We start from the raw sequence: 23,350 nt of genomic DNA on the forward strand, positions 1-23,350 counted from the left end.
TATGACCAACATTAGCATTTTTCCCTTTCTTAACTTGACTTGATTCTCCTGAAACAAAGTTCTTGGAAATAGATCCATACTTCTCATTCAGCTTAACAAGTTTGGCTTTACTGATAGGCTTGCTCACAGCCGACAGATGAGGATTTTCATCATTCGACGGATAACCCTTTTTGTTATCCGACGGATGATCCTCATCATCCGTCGAGTCTACATCTGTTAGCACTCCATCTACCAAATTTGGTTCTAGTTTCTCTTTGTTCTTTTCCTGGCTGCATCACAGAAAGACTCAATTCCTTGAACTTTGGTGATTTAAGCATGGACATCCCTAAATATTTTCCATGCCTTAATCACCTCTTGTTCACGCTCGAGCTGCTTCTTCAAAATTTCTTCTTTCCTCAAGGACTCAGTTAATTCCTCCTTGGCAATCTTACATTCAATTTTTAATTTTTCAAAATCAATGAACTGAGACTCTAACACATTATTCCTCTCACTTAAAAACAAATTATTTTCTTTGATTTTGGCATTTTCTTTAGTAAGAGACTTAAATGTAACACGCAAATGATATAACTCTGTAGACATGTCATTTATGGCATCATTACACTCAGCTTTAGATAAATGTGCAAGGTTTGTAGTAATTACCTGATTACTTGAAGAACTTGTTTCTGTCTCATCATACTTGGCCATTAGGGCTAGATTAACATAGCTGACATCTTCATCTTCATCCAGACCATCTGTTGCCCATTCATTTTTTGTGTTATGAAAGCCCTTTCCTTTTGTTTGAGCAGTTCAAAGTATTTTTGATTATAATCCACAGGCTCAAACTTTTTCTTACTGGAATCTGACTTTCTACACTCACTGGCAAAATTCCCTGCCAAGCCACATTTGAAACATTTGAATTTTGATTTATCCACCATGTTTCTATTTGGCTTGGCTGCTCCAAAGTTCTTCTTGAACTTGAGCTTGGCAAATCTCCTGGAAAGAAATGCTAAGTGTTCATCAATGTCCTCCATATCATCTTGGCTCAAAGAATCTTCATTTTCAGCTGCAAGCCCCTTGCCCTTGCTTTCACAGACCCTTGAAGTTAACTCAACAGCTTCCATCTTCACTTCCTTCTCTTTTTCCAATTCAGCAACTAGTGTAATGGATCCTCCTTTCTTCTTTCCTCTCTCCATCCTCTCATTTTGCTCTATTTCAAGCTCATATATTTTCAGGATGCCATACAGTCTCTCCAAAGTAAACTCCTTATAATCTTGTGAGTTTCTCAATGAGACTTTCATTGGTTTCCATTCCTTTGGAAGAGATCTAAGGAATTTCAGATTGGAGTCTTTTGTCTGATAGACCCTTCCATGCAACTTTAGAGAATTTAGTAGTTTTTAAAACCTACTAAAAATATCAGTGAGAGTCTCACTTTCTTCACTATGAAAATGCTCATATTGCTGAATCAGTAGCTACATCTTGTTTTCTCTAACTTGCTCAGTGCCATCACAGATGATCTGTATTGTATCCCAAACATCCTTGGCAGTTTTACAGTTGATAATGTTGTCAAACATATCACCATCAACTCCATTAAACATGATATTCATGGCCTTTTTATCCTTCCTGACTTGTTCAATGTCAGGATCAGACCATTCATGCCTTGGCTTGGGGACAGATGACTCATTTCCAGTTGCAGCTCTCATTGGAACATGAGGGCCTCTTTCTATGCAGTCAACATAGGCCTCATCTTGAGAAAGCAAATGAAGATGCATCTTTACCTTCCAATGATGGTAATTATCTTTATCCAGAAAAGGGATCTTGACTCCAACATCCTTCTTGTTCATCTTGCTGTATTGTTTTGATCTTTAAAATCTTTGTAAGTTAAGAGCTTGCTCTGATACCAATTGTTAGTCCCTTAACAATATGACAAGAATTACAGAAGGGGGGTTGAATGGAATTCTTGAAACTTTTTCTTGAAATAAAAATGTTCTAACACGAGTATATATATAAGTGTGAATTGATTATCACAATGCGGAATAGTTACTTAAATGAATCAAAACACAAGTATTTAAAAACAAGAGTCTTTAAAAACTTTCTGGTGGATTTGAATGATTCCACCAGAGATATATAATATATATCGAGAGAACTCTGTGTGCAAAAAACTCACAGCTGATTACAAATATTGAACAACTAAGAATGCAGAGAAATGCTAAGAATTCTGTTTACAAATATTTCTCTGCTTGTATCTCAGATCATTCCTTAGTTGCTACTTCTTGGTTTATATATCACCAAGATTATAAAGTAATGAGACAGGATAATAAAACAAAAACTATCTAGTCTATTACAATGCTACTTCATTACTCTATTCCAGCATCTTTGAATATCTTCATAATAGCATGGAAATGGCAATGCTTCTTTGTTCTCTAAAACCCAGTTGAATAGGCTACCACATTCCATTTGCATCCACTCGACGCATGTGACTGTGTTGTCACTGTCAACAGATATTTGAATTCTTTATCCGTCGGGTTCATGATCATCCGTCGAGTTATTGATTATCCGTCGAGTTATTGATCATACGTCGAATTCATTGTTGTTTATCCGTCGGGTAGCAATCAGGCACTTGACTTCATTTCACTTATGCAGAATTACAAGACATCATCTATGTACAATTAATCAACCTATTCTGCATATCTAATTAAAGTCAACATGACTCAAATACTACTATAGATTCTAAATAATGTGTATGCAGAAATGTGCTACAGACTTATTGTTACATAAGCTACTCACTCGATGGATAATAAGTCATCATCCGTCGGGACTATATTGAGTCATCCGTCGAGACTATAAACCTTATCCGTCGAGTGCTACATAATTTCACTAAGTAAAATCTACCAAGGTGTTTTGTTCATGAAATCATCAAGTACACAACATAATCATTCCGCGTTTAACAGATCATGTCAATACACTATCTGTCCAACAGTTTAGATCACTATCTTTAAACCAGACATCAAGCATAATATACAAATCGCATACTGATCAGTCATGACAAAATATTACGTGCTAGAATCATCATATACATATACATCACGTGAATATATAGAAAACTTTATATAACACTTTGATCATTAATCAACATAACAACATGCATATAAAATCTCACACATAAACGGTATCAATATACATACATGGCAAATATGATTCATGCTAAATATATATTGAAAAATTGTCAAACACGTAACCAAATCATCCCATTATACACATAGCTCTGATACCATTGTTAGAGATTCAAGCAATAAAATGTAACGAAAAATAAAAAAATTTGAATCCCTACAGCAAGATATATGTATAATGACTCGATAATTATGGAGAATGGGATCATGTACCTTAAATAAAGCTTTCCTTCTGATTGTTATGGTAGTTTTGATCTTAATGAACCACAACAGCCCTCCTTTCGAAGATCTGCTCTCCAAGGTATCCACACGAAAGTCCGATCGTCCAACGATCACCGGAGTCGATACTAGCCGATTGGTTTCCTCTTTCACTCTCTCTTTCTCTCTAGCCTCTCTAAGATGTAGAGCTACTAGGGTTTTTCTCAAAAACGTAATGTTACCTGTAACCCTAAAAATATACATCTTAATGTATATATATCGGGGAGAGAGTATTAAGGCCTAACCCTAAACCTAACCGGTTTCTGAAAAATGACCCATTATGATTTCGCGTTACTATTATTAAATTCGAATTCTAATATATATACAATTAATCAAGTCTTACTTAATTAATTAAATTCGAATTAATAATAATAAAATATTTAAATTCATAATTTAAATAACACTCCGGTTTAAACGTTCTTTGTGTATGACCCTTTAGGTTATTATTACGTTGGCAAATATTTTATTTTCTAATAATAAAATTATATACAATGAATGGCATCTAGTAATATATCATTGTTCCCAAAGTAATAGTAATAATTGGTGATTCAATTAAACCTTTCGTTAATAATGTACAATGTAATATAATCCCTTTAACCAAATATTATAGATTAAACTAGAGGCATGTAATGTGTCATCCTCATCATAGTTTAATCCAAGTTTCCTTGATCAATGAGTAGGCTATCATATCAAATCAACATTTGAGCGTGGTCACGCAATTCATAGTTTAGCTCACACAAGAGGCCAATAATATCAGTCCTAAAATAGGAGGGTTAAATCACATTTAGATCATTCATATTTCTAATACGATTCATAATATACCCAATGTCCACTTTTATCATTACTCGGTCAAGGATAACTTTTAATGGAATCAATGTATATTAATTCTCGTATAGAAATATAATGACTTCAGGTCTAAGGACCATTACATCATTATCACTGTCAGAATTACTTATGACACAACAGACATGTAGAATCTCACATCGGGTCTGTCCAGCACCATGTACATGTACATATGCCTGTGTTTTTTTACTTTAGTATCATTATACCTATGATCAATGAGATGTGATCATCATTCAACAAACACACCGCTCTCAATGCATTATTATTGTCCCTTAATAATAATACTCGACTAGGGAGCTTTAGGAATATTGATACTATTCTCATAATCTCATTTCTAAGTCACGTACTTAGAGATATATAGAATTTATATCATATTCCAAGGACATTTATTAACATATCATTTATATCGCTGAAAATAAAGATATTATAAATTACTAAAGAATAATTCATAGAATAGTTGTAAGATTACGTCGCATGACACGTGTCGAAATTTGATTCGTGGGCGCATATGAATGCACGCGGAGTCACGTAATATTATGAGGAAAGTTATCATTTATAAAATATTCAAGAAAAAAATTGTAAAAATATTTGAGATCTTTAACGCTTTCCAAAATGAAAAAGTAAAATAATAAAATATTTACTTAATATGTGCGGCAATATCATTCCGTTTTGCATACCATAGATGACGGACATAAATTAGAATAATACCAAAATTTCTTTCAATTTACTTTAAATAGAATGGAACTTTTAATTATAAACTATAAAATTATGGAAAATAGTTTAATCAATGCAACATTAGGGTGAAAATGAAAATAAAGGAGGAAATCGGGAAAATAAGGAGTGGAATGTTAGCCCTTCCCTACTTTTTCAAATAACGGTAATATAAGTGCTAAAATCTCATAATAAATAAAGTGCCCAAATAAAATACTCAAATAATTTCATGAAATACAAAATGAGTTTTTCGGCATATAAGTACGAAAACCGAACGCCAAACATACACAATATAACAAAAAATATAAAATTTGACAATCTAGTAGTAATGTAGACTTTGTGTTAAAATAACACGTTTCTATAATTTGCGCTAAATATAGCACCTTACTATAAATCCCACATCGTAAAAGAGTTGAGAGAACATAAAAAATAAGTAAAAAGTAAATAAAGTTTATACCCATAATTAAAAAAATAGCTAAATTTGAAATAATGTAGCAAAATGTAAAACTAATCATCGGAGACATAGTGTAATTTTAGTATTAAAATTTTGGTTCTAAATTAACCTATTTTTACAACACCCTCGACTTTACCAAGTCAGTCACCTTTACCCTAAGTCATTTAGTACACTTGTTGGTGCTAGTGTGAGCTAGGAAATGTGATATAAGAAATGTTATCTTTAGAGTAATTTTTTTTATCTTCATATCAAAGAAAAAATGAAAATTCAAAACTGTCCCTCCATTCACAATAAACATCTTTTAAAAAATTATGGTTAAGGGTAACTTGATAGTTTCCCATTTTTTTTTCTCTAGAAATTAAAAAATTGCTCCGGAAATAACATTTTTTTAGTAAACATAAGAATTAGCTTACATAATAAATTTTAAGCCTGATAAGATATTGTACATTATACCTTAAATCTTACTGAGGGTCGAGTTCTTTTAATTGGATTTAGATGTAATTGAGAAAATGGGGAAAGTATGTAGACGGAATTTTTTAAGATTCTTCGTTGCGAGTCATTATATATTATTACAGGCTTTGGAGGTTTTGGATCAAAAAAGGTCCTATACGTGGCATGATCATTGATTGTATAAATCCAATCAGTGTAGTTAGCAAGTTCCTCTGGTGTACAAACAAATCGCTCAACCGCATCCAACCGCTCAACCGCTCGCAACCGAACCGTATTTGCGGATAATCGCGAAACGGGGGTTGATTGTGGATTTAAATTTTAAAAACCGCTCATTCGCGGTTTGGATGCGGTTTTAAATTATTAAAAATCGCAAAATCGTAACCGCAACTCGCAACATATATTTATAATAAAATATATTTCCAAAAATGTAGTTGATATCATATAAATTAATAGGTATACACATTTATCAACTAATTTTAAGTTAATGTTAAAATTTTGTTCATAAAATTCACAATCATTATAAGATGTATAACCAAACAAATGAAAAATATAATCAACATGTAATTTTTTTTATCTTTTTTTTTTCTTTTTTCTCGCCTCCATATTTTTATATATTTTTAATATCCTTACTCCACACGGAGCATTAGTTTATATTTTGATTTTGAATGTAATTTATCACGTAACTTAAATTTCAATTTATTAATATTCCGAATTTATTTTTTTGTAAATTATTAATTATTTTAAAATAAGTGGTTGAACCGTAAACCGATCCGCAATAACCGCAAATTCGCAACCGCAAATGACGTGGTTAACCGCAACCGCATGCGGTTGCGGATGACAATTTTTTAAAACCGCTCTTCGCGGTTTGGTTCGACTTTTACCCCAAAACCGATCCGATCCGAACCACGTACACCCCTACTCTCTATAACTTAATTCTAAGATTGGCTTATCTATATCTGTACGGAAAAACTCTATGATTATATAGTTATGCATACTAGTTGCACTGTATGGCGTCCAAATGACAGGTTTTATGGATGAAAGAAGATGATGATTTTTTTTACTTATTCTGCAGCTTGGAAGCAATACGGATCCAAATAGAGAAAGTAGATACAGGTAAAATTCAGAGTCACGAGTCACTAAAGATTTTTATGAAGTGAAGAATTATTCCCAGACAAATGGTTATTTTAATCGGAAAATGTTGGAAGGCGAACTGGGAGCCTATATTCTCATGGTGCAGCTCAAGATTATTCATTGTGCTTGTTTTTGTGTGTCCACTACTTTTATGGCTATGAATTATGGGGGCTTGGATCACCCATTTCGTTGTTTTTTTTTTTGAATTTCGTCACAAGTATGATTTCCAGTTACCTAGTCAAGTACTATTCGAATATTTCACTGTCCTATGAACAAACGTAAGATCAGATATGTCTGAAACAAATGGAAACTTAAAACTGACTAGGCTACAACCATCAAATGTCCAAAACCCCTTTATGGTTTCTGTAAGAAGCAAGATTAGTGAAACAGTACTATAGACCTTTTGGTATCACGTTTGATCAAGAACCAAACCCCGAACAATCATACTCAAGAATGTCCTCAACTTTGGAGCATCCCGATATGCATCCGCTGCTCAAATTTATCCGATCAGATCCTTTAATAGAAGAGGTCAGATGAACCTCTGCTATTTTTAGATGCAGGAGATGCCAAGTTTTTCTTGGATCTGGAATGATTTCTACACATGAAACAAAATCCGTAACTATAACAAAACAAAGAGATAAGGAGAGAATACCGGCCTTAAATATAAGTAGATCTCACCTTGTACTTCTATGCCGTGGTCTTTCTTCAGTGCTTACACTCATTGCTGCAAATTGTCTCGACAAGGACTTCCCACCATCAACAAGTGCATCTGTCATAACTCGAGCCAGACCATCATCCTTACTAGCATTATAGAAACAACCCCTAGCCTTTGCATCAAAGACTAACTTCCGCCAAATGGTTCGCCTCTTTTTTAGTGTTTCTTCGTTTCCCAATATCAACAGGCAATGCCTTCACAAATTAAGCACATTCTTGTTCAAGTTTGAGTTGCAAATTAAAAATAAAGAGACAGTTATAGTAGATCATTGATAATAATACTATCAGTAATATTACCTTGCGCGAGTTAAAGCCACATTTGCTCTCTGCTTGCTGGCAAAAAATCCAATATATCCATCTGCATTACAAGCTACAGTAGAGATTATGATCACATCGTCTTCACCACCCTGAAAACCATCTACCGATCGAGCATTCACACAAAAATTGCTTCCTGCTTCCCTACTGTACGCATCTCCTAGTTTTTCCTGTATTGCCTGAACTTGAGAGCTATACGGTGCTATGCAACCAACACTAACCTTCTGCTTTTTCGATAAAGATTCTGCAACAAGAGAGACAGTCAGAATGTCTACAAAGGCAACTGTTAGACCAAACAATATTAATAGTTTTTACATAAAAGTCTCTTTAAAGCAACACTCAGCTCAGTAATTTACAAACAAGATCTCATAGTTTACATCAGTGGGGGTGCTATATAGGGGCTAGTGGGGTATATAGTCCCTACAAGGAAAAAACCAGTCACACAGTGAGTTTATAAAAACCACATCAATTTGCCGATAATCAGTATTATCTTGATATGTCCCAAGTGTTTGATAATCTAATATGTGGAATAAAAAGGGAAACTATATCCCATGTGCATGATTCCAATAAGCTATATGTGACAGAAACAAGAACCTTTATAAAGTCTTCGTACTAGCTCAGCAACCACAGCAACTTCCACTGTATTTTTCCTGCTGTTCCTATTGTCAATCTCTTCCCTCCCATTTGATATATTCAAGAAAGCATAAGATCCGAATCCAAAAATGTTTCGTTTGTAGAAATGCTTATGGTAAGACTTTTCTGTTACATTTGGACCATTGAGTATCTGATTGTCATAAAAAACCTTGTTGGGGAACCTGCTTATATCTGGATGCATCCTGTATTGAATTTTGAGCAAGTTCTTTTCCACAAAAACCAGCCTCTGGAATAAGCTTCTACCGAACTCAGTCTTTATCTACAAAGTCAAAATAAATTAGCTTTATACCTTTAACCCAATAAATGCTCTAAGAAGTTTCATATTTTCCACGCATAGATATGCATGTATTAGGAAGTGATCAAACCTCAATTTTCAGAATGCATCAGACATATTATATAACTGATATGGCAAAGAGGGACTACATTACAGAACGATACCTTGCTTTGGACCATTGCAGGAAGTTGCCTCTCATCTCCTACAAGTATAGCATGGCGAAGACCAGGAAGTTGCAATGGAATTGTAGATTCACATTCTTTGAGTTGTGCAGCTTCGTCCACAACCAGCAGTTCCACTGGTGTCATTTCTTTGGTATGCAATTTTATAGAGCCGTTGGCAGTGCAGAAGAGCAAACATGCGTTTTTCAAACAGAAACGACTAATCTCATAATCGTTGGAGAACTGTGGAACTGTAAAAGTGTCACGAAGGACAACTAGCACTTGTAGGCACTCTGTTTTCATTTTATAAAACTCTTTAGTGCTCGTACTTTCCCCTGATTCTTTGATCTCTTTAGATACTTCAGCTAATCCTTTACTGGAAGCAGCAACTTCTTGCAACAGCGTGCCAAATGTTTGAAGTAAAGAAATAGCTTTAATCATTATCTTTACTACTGTCAGGGGGATAAAGGACGTCGGCAAATGTTTGTATAAGTTTTGAACAACGAAAACCAGTTGCTTTTCAAGTATATTGTACCTTTTGATGAGAAATTCATCCAAAGTCAACTGATTCTCTGGTATATAAATTTTTTTCTCCCGGGGTTTCCAATCTATACTAAGAATTGGAGCTGGATTTTTATGGGAAGTCAACTGATTCTTTGTGGCTTTCTTCTTCCTGTCCTGAAACTGAGCAAGTGTCTCCCAACGATCATCTCTTTCTTCTATTAGTTGGGCTTTTCCTTTGCCAGCCTTTTTCTTTGGATCGAAACCACCCATTTTTTTAACACCTTCATCATCATCACTTTCTTGATGAGGCTCGATTTTTTCCTCAGTCAAAAGTTTCGTTAAATCACTGCAAAGAAAAGATTTCTTTGACTTTAACTTGTTTTCGTCCATTTTTTGGGAACTTGGCTTCTTCCAGTTTTCATCTCCATGTACCACTCCCTTGTCTTCTTGATCTTCACTGAGACTTTTCTCTTTTAGCGCTTGCAAGTACAACTCAAATTCCTTTTCAGGGTTTTGAAGAAAACAGATCATTGATTCTAAGCAACTCTTCCAACCAAAGAATGGAGAAAGACATTGAGAAAGAATTGGGACACGCTTCTCCAGAAATACATCTATAAGTTCTTCATGATCATCAATCTTCATCCGCTCATCATTTCCAAACAAAACTATATCACCAATACCATAAGCATCGTATTCGGGGGCATCTCTCAGTAGACTCATAAGACGGGCTGCAACCCCCAACACTGCAATATTTGTGGGAGCACAGATCACTGTCCTGCATTTCAAAATTGACAAGGCAAAGAGTAGCGAAGCTACTGTCTTTGTTTTCCCCGTTCCTGGAGGTCCCCATATTAGTTTCACAGTGTACTTATGCTGACAGTCTCTTGCATTTATACAAGTCCAAACGGCTAATTCTTGGGATTTGTTTAAGTTAAAACGACAAATAGCTTTCTTTAAGTTCGATTTTCTGGTATCTTCGGTGTGTTCAGAAAAGCAAATTGCACAATTTGCACCAATCTGCAGTCCAGAGTTATCAATGTTACATAAAGATAAAACACCTCACAGAAAGAGAAGCTACTAATGGATTACTCCCTAGCGCTTAGTTTGACTTCAATTAAGAACTTAACATAAGAGCATTATTTATATGACAGATTTAATTGCTCTTACTTTGGAGTCCTTGATTAATTGCTCGATAAGTTTCATGCTTTTGCTTTCCAGCTCCGAGTTTAAAGCTTGCCATATACGAATATTTGTTGTCAAACTGGTGAGATGTACTGCATACATTTTCTCCTTCTCTTCCACTTCCTGCTTCCGTGTAGATTTATTTTTTCCCTTCACTCTCCAACACCAACTTACATTTTGTGAGGTTAATATTTCGACTGTATCAGAACTCTTTACCTTGATCTTTTGGACTACAGCAAGAAGATAAGGACTTTTAGGTTTGTCCAGATCACTGACATGTTTCGGCTTTGTAGTGGTCAAGGCAATGAGATGTCCTACTTGTGGCACATACATTTCTTTGTCATGGTTGTTGTGAATATTACCTTCCCTTTTTTCTTTCAGAATCAGTGTATAGAGCAAGTCTCTGGATTGATTGAATGCATTAGAGGTTCTTACAGAACTTATCTCGCGAATGGGAGCAGAATTAATTGACTCCATTTTTGACACCAAATCTGCATGTGTTTCCTCAAGAAGAGGTAACTTGAAAGAATTCGTGTATTCCCCTAAAGATGAGAATTTGTCTGGAATTGGATTCACCTATTGCAAAAAAAGAGTCTTGCAATGATGTGTACTTACTTTTGTAATACCTGATCCGCCAAACTAGTTAATTAATTATCAGAACAAAAATAGTCTTGTTAATTTCCAGAAATATGTCCATTTCACTGTTTTTACATCAATGAGTTTAGGTTTATCAGAGAACAATAAAAAGGGAATATCAAAAAATTTGTTAAACCTAGATACTGTAAAGTTGTCTGGTAACTTCACCTGACGCTTGTAATATTGGCTCGAAGGTCTCAACTTATTAATCCAAAAGTATGGGTTTTTGAGTAAAAAATGAGTTTACATTTAGACATAATATGCATACCAATTTGAACCCTCCTAAAAATTAACAAAGAAAAGTTCCGCAAATATCACATATATCAAAGGGAATGTACCTTTCCGATGTAGTGATCATGGTTTCGAAGAGCAGCAAGGGGCCAAGAAAAAACCTCATCTATAAGGCCTCTACCCTTTATCCTTGTAGCTTTCTTCCCACTACTGCTGCTGCTAGAGCTCTTCATGTTTTAAATTTCTACAATAGAAAAGTACTAGAGAAAAATATATGCAGATCGTCTTTGAATTCGACTCTTGGTGACTAAGATATGCACATAATGTATTAGATCATGGATATATATACTAGAAAGAAATGGTGTGTATGCATACATGTACAAGAAAGCGTCTGTTTTCATAGTCATGAACCAAACTACTTGACAAGTCTTGTATATTAAAGCAAACTTGCCGACATTTATATTACATTTGAAAGAGTGCTTTAATTGATAATTTAACATACATTCTCAAATTTATAATTTCGAACAATGTTTTCATAAATTAACAAGGATGAAGTAGAGAATATATTAATCTAAATGTCTAAAGATTAAATTATTAAAAGCATTGTATACTAGGAATCAAATACATAGTACAAAAGTAAAGGTGATTGAAAATAAAAGGAGAAACAGAAAGGGGGGGTTACAGAGAGATACAAAGTTGACGCCAAGTCAAGCATATATGGAATCAAGGCTTTGCTTTGCTACGAAGCAACTCTTTACCATCCTTTATAATTTCTAGGAAATAACAGGACAGATACAAATTGAGTAGATAGATAATGTATATAGATTTCCTGCGTTAATCGGCAATTTACAACATATTACAAACTTAAGAATTTAAGCTAGATTATAGAGAAGAGGGAGATCAATGGGATTAGAAGTTTATTGATATCATTTACATTCATACTTCTCCAAGTATACATTGAGGCAAAACCGATATAAAATTTACTCTTTACTTATTAAGCTTATTAAGCTTGTTAGCTAAGCTTGCTGCGCAATGATGTCACCATGATGACCTCATATGGCATATGTCATTAAACAACAACTAAGAATAGCTTCAAACATGGGTGGTGCTTTTCTAGTAAAATGGACTAGATATCACCATTAATTATTGATGATGCATCTTCAAGACTGCAAACGAGGAAAACAACTCAGGAAAAATGTCTATACAGCAGCTTCCTATCTCAGGAAGAGCCTAAAAAGATAGAAGAACCTTTGTTGGATCTCGATTGGGTTTTAGCTGTGTTGGAAGAGCTAAACCAATTTGAAAGGAATAAAATTTGGAAGCTAGTACCCAAGCCTAAAGGAAAGATTCCTATTGACACCAAGTGGGTGTTCAGAAACAAGATGGATGAAAAATGGCATAATAGTCAGGAACAAAACTAGATTGGTTGCTAAAGACTACTGTCAAGAAGAAGGAATAGATTTTGATGAGACTTTTGCTCCTGTTGCAAGACTTGAAGCCATCAGAATCTCTCTAGCCTATGCAGCCCATGCCAATTTCAAAGTCTATCAAATGGATGTTAAAAGTGCATTTATAAATGGAGATTTGGAGGAGGAGGTCTATGTCAGTCAGCCTCCTGGTTTTGAAGACCCTAACTTTACAGAATATGTCTACTATCTTTTGAAAATACTTAATGAATTGAAGCAAACACCTAGAGCTTGGTATGACACTTTGTCAAAGTTTCTCTTAGAAAATCATTTCACAAGAGGTATTGTTGATAAAACTTTATTCTTCAGAAATATTAATGGCTCTAGTATACTTGTTCAAATTCATGTAGATGATATTATATTTGGCTCTACAGATGAGAAACTTTGCAAAAAGTTTGCCAAATTGATGCAAAGTAAATATGAAATGAGCATGATAGGAGAACTAACTTACTTTTTTGGTTTGCAAGTTAAGCAAGTTAGTGATGGAATATTCATTAGTCAAACAAAATATATTTATGATCTTTTAAAGAAGTTTGACTTAAAAGTTTGACTTTATGATCTGCAAAAACTCTCATGGTCACTGCAACTAAACTTGAATTAAACACTACTGAAAGGTCTATGAATATTTCAAGCTATAGAGGCATAGTTGACTCACTTTTATATATAAGAGCCAGTCGGCCAGATATAATACTTTCTACATGTCTTTGTGTTAGATTTCAGGCTGATCCTAGAGAATCTCATTTAGTAGCTATTAAGAGAATTTTCAAATATCTCAAAGGAACACCAAAACTTGGCATTTGGTATCCTAGAGATTCTGGTTTTGATCTACTTGGTTATTCAGATGCAGATTATGCAGGTTGTAAAATTGATAGAAAAAGTACTACAGGAACCTGTCAATTTCTAGGAAATAAGCTAGTATTCTGGTTCAGTAAAAAGCAAAATTCAGTCTCTACTTCTACAGCTGAGGCTAAATATATTGCTGCTGGTAGTTGTTGTGCACATATTTTATGGATGAAAAATCAACTTTTGGACTATAGTCTACAGGTGAATGAGATTCCTATTTTCTTTGATAACACAAGTCCCACTACAATTACTGAAAATCCAGTACAGCATTCTAGAACCAAGCACATTGACATCAAGTACCAGTTCATTAGAGAACATGTCATGAATGGTAACGTGGAACTTCATTTTGTTCCAAGTGAGAAGCAACTTGCAGACATCTTCACTAAGCCACTTGATGAATCCACCTTTACTAGGTTGGTAAGTGAGTTAGGTATGCTTAATTACCCTTAATTTGTTTTGATGTCTAAGCAATTTGAAATGCAGCGAGAATAAAATTTGATATTTCTTGTCAAAGATGAAATTTTTGGCTAAATCAAAATTTACATCTTGACGGATGTTCATTATACGTTGAAAATGAATATCCGTTGAATTTTATCATTCGTTGAAATTTAAATATTATTCTGGGTACTTTTGTCTCGATGGATAATTGTTTAATCCTTATCTGTCGAATTGCTTTCAATATTAGCCTGTAATTCTAGGCATTATCTGTCGAATTTACTTACAGCCTGTAAGTATATTTCGACGGATAATCATTAGAATTTTGACAGTTTATTTCATTTTTAAACGACTATTTTGGGCTAATTTCATTGGTTACTTTATTTTCACTTTTTACTTTTTAACCGTTTATTTTTGAGAAAGTATAAAAACCTATTTCATTTTCATTTTTACTTTTATCTTTCTCAAGCAATTTCTCTAACTCTTTCGTCTCCAACGCAAAAACCTTCTTCTCTGCAATTACTTTCACTCTCAGCAATGGCAGCAATAGTCAAGATCATGTCCCAAACTGGGTTTGTTTATGAAAAGAATAATTTCGTCGCACTGGTGAACAAGGAGATTTCTGCTTCTGAAGATTACCACAAAATGATGGATTTCATTCGAAGTTGCAAACTGAAATATGCTATGTTGGAGTCTCCTGTCATCTATTGTGATGTAGTTGAGGAGATATGGACTACTGCTGCTTACAACTCACAGGACAAAACTATTACCTTCACTCTTAAAGGTAATAATTACTGCATAAATAGTGATGTAATTCGAGCATGTTTCCAATTTCCTGAGAACAATACACTAGTTCCACACACTGATACAGATGTAAGCTCTATGTTTATTTCTATGGGTTATTCTTTTGACCCTGCCAAGCTAGGTGAGGTTAGGAGAAAAGGCCTTAGAAAGGAGTGGAGCTTTCTCTGTGATTCTTTTATTAAAGTCTTTTCTGGAAAAATTAGTAATTTTGATGCTATGACTTACTCACTTGTTAACATATTGTATATGCTGCTTAGTGATAAGTATCATAATTTTAGTGAGTCTATCTTGTATGAATTAGGTTATAAGCTAGGAGACATTAAGAAAAGATCTAAAAACATATATTATGCTAGATCCTTATGTTGGTAACTAACTTTGTTTCTGAGAATCTTATCATTGAGAACCCAACCAACAAGCTTGATTATTAGGTTTAAGAAAGGAGAGTTATTGCTGACTTGAACAAGGCAAACAACCTCAGTGAGGTTCCTCTAGTCTACTTGCCAATCATGGAGGGGCATCAGGTAAATGAGGTAAATACTTCTGTCTTAGCTACTTCTCTATCACAAGTTTCTTTGCAGACAATTATTGCAATGACATCTGTGAGTTTTCCCCAACAGATGCCTACCCAAGCCACTAAAACCAAAATTTCTAAATCCAAGTCCCAAAGACCCCACTCTAGTTCCTCTCAAAAGGGACTAATTTCAAAAACTACTAAAAGCAAAGAGCGAAGTGTGAAGGGGAGTAAGCTTGGTGAGGGACCGGGTGACATCAAAGAAACCCTAAGGATAAAGAGGGAGAGGTGTGTATAACCCAGCCTAGCCACACTGTAGTTTCCCAATAAACTGTAGTGCTTAATAAGGAATCTAGATCATTACTAGTTACATCCTCCCAAAAGGATGTAACTATTGAACAAAGCTCTCAGCCAAGAGCACAGGCCAAAAGGGTTAGGGACACAGACTCACCTCAAACCTACACAAGAAAGAAGAAATCTAAAATACATAGGGATACACAGGGTGCACACACTGTGCAAACTGCAGTCAAAGACTCAGTTATAGCACATTCTCAAAGTCAGGTTGATGTGATTCCAATAGAAGCACCTCACACACCAAACTCACCCACTAACTCTCTGGATGTGGACATGATTCACACATCAATCCCTGATTCTCTATCTTTAACTCTCTTGGAGAAGCCAAAATCTCAAGCAAGTGAAAATCATATTTTGGATGATTTGTTGGCTCACTTGTCATTTCTTTCTGATTCTACTGATAAATTTGTGTAAAATCTCAAATCAATCACCACAGATTCTGCAGTATTTTCAACTCCAAACCCTGTCATTTATACTCTCTCGACGGATATTCTTCATCCGTCGACTAGTGATTGTATCTCGACAGATGTGCTTGACATCAATCATCCGTTGAAACTCTCAACTACTATCTCGACGGATGTCTCTCATCCGTTAAATATCACTGTACCACTTGAAATCTCAACTATTATTATAAGTGCAGATGATCTAGTAGTTGTACAATCACTCCTAGGATTGAGGGAAAGGAGTGAACATAGTGAGAGGCTAAGTTGCTCTCAGGAAAAAGGAGAGGAAAAGTGTGAACTAATGCAAGCTATTTCTTCCAGCTTGACAAAAGAAAGTGAGAGGAGTCCCACCTTAAATGGTGAAGGTGAGGGTGTGAGGGTGTGAGGGTGGGAAGCCAAGGGGAGCCTTTGATGCAAGAATAGAGAGAACATGAGAGAAAAGAAGGTACAGAAGAATGGGAAGAGCCCATTGTTAGTGAGTTAAGGGATGTCAATAAGGCTGAAAAGAAGTAGCTATTTCAGCAAGAATATCAAGTTGTCTTAGACTCTATTTCTAATGAAGCTGAGGCATTTACTCACCCTGTTCCAACTTATCAAACTTTGGCTGAACAGTACAATGAGGCTGCTGAGAGAATTCTCAACTTGGTGCACAAAACAACTTCAATGCTAAGGGCCAAGGATGCAATCAACTCACTTCCACCTGCAGCTGGTGATGATTTTGAGTTAGATTCTAGTGGCATATTTAGGGATGCTTCTAATGATGAAGAGGATTTCATGGATATAGAGGGAGATGCAGGTCCTAGCTCAAGCACAAACACTCCAGCATGGATGTTTAGCAAAGACTGCAGTGAGCATCACTTAAAATCAACTCTATTCCATATATTCCATCAGACTCAGACAGCTCTTCAAGCTACTACAGATGCCAACACCAAGAGTCTTCTCCAAGCACACCTTGAGTCTCTTCACTTGCGCAAAATTGACTCTCTCAAGCAAAATCAAGATGTGTTTGAGATCAAGACAAAAATTGGACAAGTCAAGAAGGACATCACTGAAAGATTGGAGTCTATTCTTCCTGACACAACAATGAGAAATATCAATAGGCAACTGAGGAAAGATTCTGATCTCGGTAGCAAGGTTGATTCTTTGGACACTAGGCTGAAGGCCCTAGAAACTTCCATCACTAAAATCTAATTCCACTAAGCTCAACAGACACTCCTTCTTCAGTAATTGGTGGCTGTGTTAGGGAGAAAACACGCGCTAATATTCACGCAAGTATACGCGTTCGCAAGTAATATAGAATAATTTCTAGTTCGTTCCCACAAAGAATCAGACTAATTATGTTCAATTAAACTCACTCACCAATATATGATTACTTCTCAATGTTAAGACAATAACACTTAGATTTAAGTAACTAATTATTAACTACAATTAACTACTAAAATTAATCACTTAATTAACACTTCGAATTAACAATATTAAAACACTCATGAGATCACAACTTCATTACTACTTCCTTCAATAGTCATTGTTATTACCCTTAGCATGTAACAGTGATGATATTAATCGAATAACACGAAACTGATAAAAGCCAACTTTCATTGTACTAATACCATTCTACCAAACATCCACAATTAAAATAGAAGTTGAATAGGCATCAATTATGTTGAGTCCCTATATGTCTACAGAAATTGACAACATAATAATTTAAGAACAAGTTATTCCTTTTGATTACACAGGGCGAATAAAACGGTTAGAGTTACCCACTAATCATGCAGACTCGTACACGAACCTATGCTAGCATGGCAAATTCTAAATCTCGAGATCCACCGTCGCTTCACAAGAGATTAACACCCTATCTTATATGTTCGCGACGCATATAAGACGAATACGCACAACCAATACTAGATATCATACAATCATCACACACTAAGGTATTAAACAACTAACTAAAGAATTCTATAGTAAATCCGTTACGACCCCATGATCACGATTAGCCCATGCTAGCACTTATCGTCATCATGGGTTCATATGAAAACATTATAAATAAACACAAAAGAATAATAACTAAACTAATTATATTAAACCAGAATACGTCACAAGAGTAAATAGGTTCAAAGCAAAGAAAACTAGCATCCAACGTTACAACGAAATAAAGAATCACAAGAAAATATGCTTCCTCTTCGTTGCGGTGTGCTAAAACGGTCTTCTTCCTTATCTCCTTCGCTCCTTGATTAATACAACGATCCAACACACGTGAAACGTCTCTAAAATCTACTTATATAGGAGTCCCATAAAACTCAGATTACTCAGAAGTTGGAAGCCAAACAGAAATAGGAGTCTAAAATAATAAATCTGATTTTCCGTCCCTGCGCGGCCGCTCAGCATAGCTGAGCGGGTGCTCAGACCCCTACTGGAAAATGGTCTGTTTTTGCTCCGTTTCTTCGCTGTAATCTGCTCCTCTCTTCCCTCTTGCAATGCTAGACACATGCCAAGGCTTATTTTTGATGAATTCTCCCCCGAAACGCAACTAATACCCTGAAATGCACAAACACTAAAAAAACGCATCAAATACACAAAATACTTGATTTCAAGACACCAATTTAAGCTATTATAAGACGTTCTAAGTGGTATAAAATGCCACTTATCACACCCCCAAACTTAAATCGATGCTTGTCCTCAAGCGTCACAGACTCAAAAACAAAATAAAAACATGCATGAATGCAATCTATATGAAATGCAGCGATCCCCCTTACTACAACCAAACCAACCAACTTACGACATCTCAACAAATGCAATTAAGCGACTAAAGATCAATCAAATCATGCAAACTAACATACAGCCAGAAACGTGGTGTGTGCAGATGCTTAACAGATATACTTCAGAACTAGATCAATTATTATGACTCAACTATCATCAAGGCAATCACATGATTATATAAAGAATAAAAATTCTAGGCACAAAGTGACTTATAACACTACAAGAATCCTGGAGCTTATTACGGAATCATGCTTTTTATTCATAACAATAATGCTTATTTGACCGTGCAATGAGTGAGGTCCACAAAAGATTTATACAATGGTATCCATGTAGCGAGCGTTAGGTTAGCGGATCCCAGACTCTAAAAGCCTTAGGTCACTAGGCACAAAGTCCCCTAAGAACTTAATAACTCGAATACCAAAGAGCCCACTCATGATCAATTATGCATTAACTCTTTATCTTTCTTTTTTTTTCTTCTTTTTTTTTCTTCTTTTTTTTTCTCTTTTTTTTCAAAATTTCTGAGCAAGTACGTTTCGCTCCATCTTTCTCAACCCTAGACTACTCGCATAAACATACGAGCCGGCTACTAGCCATTTGACGCCTGGCCACAATTAGCAACGAATTCCATTTTTTACTCCATTTTTTTTCTTTTCATGTCATTATCACTAAGAACCTATTATAAAATTCTAAGCATAATAAATAGATTATCCTCGAAAAAAATCAGACCATAACAACAATCTAGTCCTTAAGCATTCTCTAAGACTTAGTGAAAATACAAGTGTTTCTAGCATGCATATCAACCTACACGACTCAACATCACTTTAATGCTATCACTACACTCGCATCAACATCACAAATCAGTCGGCAAATCATCGCAAAAGGGATCATGGCATATGCGTGAGCTACATGACATGATAAACAAATAAAGCTATAAATAAAAAAAACTATATGGCAAAAATTATGCAATTATATGAACTAAACTATCATGAATATGCAACTATATGACACACACACAAAATATTCCTTAACTACCACCCCCAAACTTAAAATCTTCACTGTCCCCAGTGAAGGTAGTAGAAAGGAACACAGGGTATACCTACTCGGAGAGATCATCATCATCATCACCCTCAGTGGGTGGTGTATCAGGAGGCGGATATGCAGAGTCCTCACCAAAAACTGGCCACTGGATGTCAGCTCCAAGGCCTTGAATAGCGGTCCCTAGCGCAAGGGTGAGTTCCTGAGCAAACCTGTTCTGCGTCTCGTACATAGCATCCATCCTCCGTGATAGCCTCCTATACTGGGCATCAGCCATCCCAGCACCCTCCTGAGCTCTAGAAGAACTAGCCTCATCACGCCTTGGCCTCGCCATAGTAGCACCTCATGTTGGACGCCCTCCTGGAAGACGATAACCCAGTCCATGCTCCTCGGGCTCACCACCGGTCCATTCCTGCATCGCATTCAGAGTCCCGGAATCAATAGGAGCGGCCGACAACTGCAACTGCTCATGAGACGGCCACTGAACTCCCACCGCTCGGCAAAGCTTAGTAACCGTGGATGCATAAGGGATTTTCATGTGCTTAGCTCCCCTCAAAAACTTCAGAATTCCTTGGTAGATGAACTCACCAAGGTCTACATAGTACTCCTCATTCAAAATTCCCCACAACAACTGTGCTCTCTCAACTGTGACCTCATGTGCATGTAAAAAAGGCAGAATATTAGCACAAATAAACGCATTCCATGCACGGGCATACCTGTTCATCGCTAAGGGCCAAGGATGCAATCAACTCACTTCCACCTGCAGCTGGTGATGATTTTGAGTTAGATTCTAGTGGCATATTTAGGGATGCTTCTAATGATGAAGAGGATTTCATGGATATAGAGGGAGATGCAGGTCCTAGCTCAAGCACAAACACTCCAGCATGGATGTTTAGCAAAGACTGCAGTGAGCATCACTTAAAATCAACTCTATTCCATATATTCCATCAGACTCAGACAGCTCTTCAAGCTACTACAGATGCCAACACCAAGAGTCTTCTCCAAGCACACCTTGAGTCTCTTCACTTGCGCAAAATTGACTCTCTCAAGCAAAATCAAGATGTGTTTGAGATCAAGACAAAAATTGGACAAGTCAAGAAGGACATCACTGAAAGATTGGAGTCTATTCTTCCTGACACAACAATGAGAAATATCAATAGGCAACTGAGGAAAGATTCTGATCTCGGTAGCAAGGTTGATTCTTTGGACACTAGGCTGAAGGCCCTAGAAACTTCCATCACTAAAATCTAATTCCACTAAGCTCAACAGACACTCCTTCTTCAGTAATTGGTGGCTGTGTTAGGGAGAAAACACGCGCTAATATTCACGCAAGTATACGCGTTCGCAAGTAATATAGAATAATTTCTAGTTCGTTCCCACAAAGAATCAGACTAATTATGTTCAATTAAACTCACTCACCAATATATGATTACTTCTCAATGTTAAGACAATAACACTTAGATTTAAGTAACTAATTATTAACTACAATTAACTACTAAAATTAATCACTTAATTAACACTTCGAATTAACAATATTAAAACACTCATGAGATCACAACTTCATTACTACTTCCTTCAATAGTCATTGTTATTACCCTTAGCATGTAACAGTGATGATATTAATCGAATAACACGAAACTGATAAAAGCCAACTTTCATTGTACTAATACCATTCTACCAAACATCCACAATTAAAATAGAAGTTGAATAGGCATCAATTATGTTGAGTCCCTATATGTCTACAGAAATTGACAACATAATAATTTAAGAACAAGTTATTCCTTTTGATTACACAGGGCGAATAAAACGGTTAGAGTTACCCACTAATCATGCAGACTCGTACACGAACCTATGCTAGCATGGCAAATTCTAAATCTCGAGATCCACCGTCGCTTCACAAGAGATTAACACCCTATCTTATATGTTCGCGACGCATATAAGACGAATACGCACAACCAATACTAGATATCATACAATCATCACACACTAAGGTATTAAACAACTAACTAAAGAATTCTATAGTAAATCCGTTACGACCCCATGATCACGATTAGCCCATGCTAGCACTTATCGTCATCATGGGTTCATATGAAAACATTATAAATAAACACAAAAGAATAATAACTAAACTAATTATATTAAACCAGAATACGTCACAAGAGTAAATAGGTTCAAAGCAAAGAAAACTAGCATCCAACGTTACAACGAAATAAAGAATCACAAGAAAATATGCTTCCTCTTCGTTGCGGTGTGCTAAAACGGTCTTCTTCCTTATCTCCTTCGCTCCTTGATTAATACAACGATCCAACACACGTGAAACGTCTCTAAAATCTACTTATATAGGAGTCCCATAAAACTCAGATTACTCAGAAGTTGGAAGCCAAACAGAAATAGGAGTCTAAAATAATAAATCTGATTTTCCGTCCCTGCGCGGCCGCTCAGCATAGCTGAGCGGGTGCTCAGACCCCTACTGGAAAATGGTCTGTTTTTGCTCCGTTTCTTCGCTGTAATCTGCTCCTCTCTTCCCTCTTGCAATGCTAGACACATGCCAAGGCTTATTTTTGATGAATTCTCCCCCGAAACGCAACTAATACCCTGAAATGCACAAACACTAAAAAAACGCATCAAATACACAAAATACTTGATTTCAAGACACCAATTTAAGCTATTATAAGACGTTCTAAGTGGTATAAAATGCCACTTATCACACCCCCAAACTTAAATCGATGCTTGTCCTCAAGCGTCACAGACTCAAAAACAAAATAAAAACATGCATGAATGCAATCTATATGAAATGCAGCGATCCCCCTTACTACAACCAAACCAACCAACTTACGACATCTCAACAAATGCAATTAAGCGACTAAAGATCAATCAAATCATGCAAACTAACATACAGCCAGAAACGTGGTGTGTGCAGATGCTTAACAGATATACTTCAGAACTAGATCAATTATTATGACTCAACTATCATCAAGGCAATCACATGATTATATAAAGAATAAAAATTCTAGGCACAAAGTGACTTATAACACTAC

General features: G+C 35.8%; 1 protein-coding gene and 1 pseudogene across 2 annotated transcripts; both read right to left on the reverse strand.

Moving 5' to 3' along the window:
- LOC141679785 (uncharacterized) overlaps positions 1 to 23,350 on the reverse strand; it is a 313,207-nt pseudogene that overhangs the window by 266,242 nt on the left and 23,615 nt on the right.
- LOC141676862 (uncharacterized) lies at positions 7,285 to 12,601 on the reverse strand. Of its 2 annotated transcripts, none has more exons than XM_074482575.1 (7): positions 11,772 to 12,601; positions 10,783 to 11,373; positions 9,115 to 10,632; positions 8,617 to 8,935; positions 8,005 to 8,266; positions 7,672 to 7,902; positions 7,285 to 7,588 (listed from the first exon to the last, which is right to left on the reverse strand). In XM_074482575.1, exons 1-7 carry the CDS (start codon positions 11,895 to 11,897, stop codon positions 7,510 to 7,512), a joined length of 3,126 nt encoding a protein of 1,041 aa, XP_074338676.1. In that variant the 5' UTR covers positions 11,898 to 12,601; the 3' UTR covers positions 7,285 to 7,509. The 2 variants fall into 2 exon arrangements, with proteins under 2 accessions (XP_074338676.1, XP_074338677.1); XM_074482576.1 differs by having other exon boundaries at positions 10,783 to 11,423; positions 11,772 to 11,906.

The sequence above is a fragment of the Apium graveolens genome, chromosome 8 (genome assembly GCF_009905375.1).
Source record: "Apium graveolens cultivar Ventura chromosome 8, ASM990537v1, whole genome shotgun sequence".
NCBI classification, from domain to species: Eukaryota; Viridiplantae; Streptophyta; class Magnoliopsida; order Apiales; family Apiaceae; genus Apium; species Apium graveolens.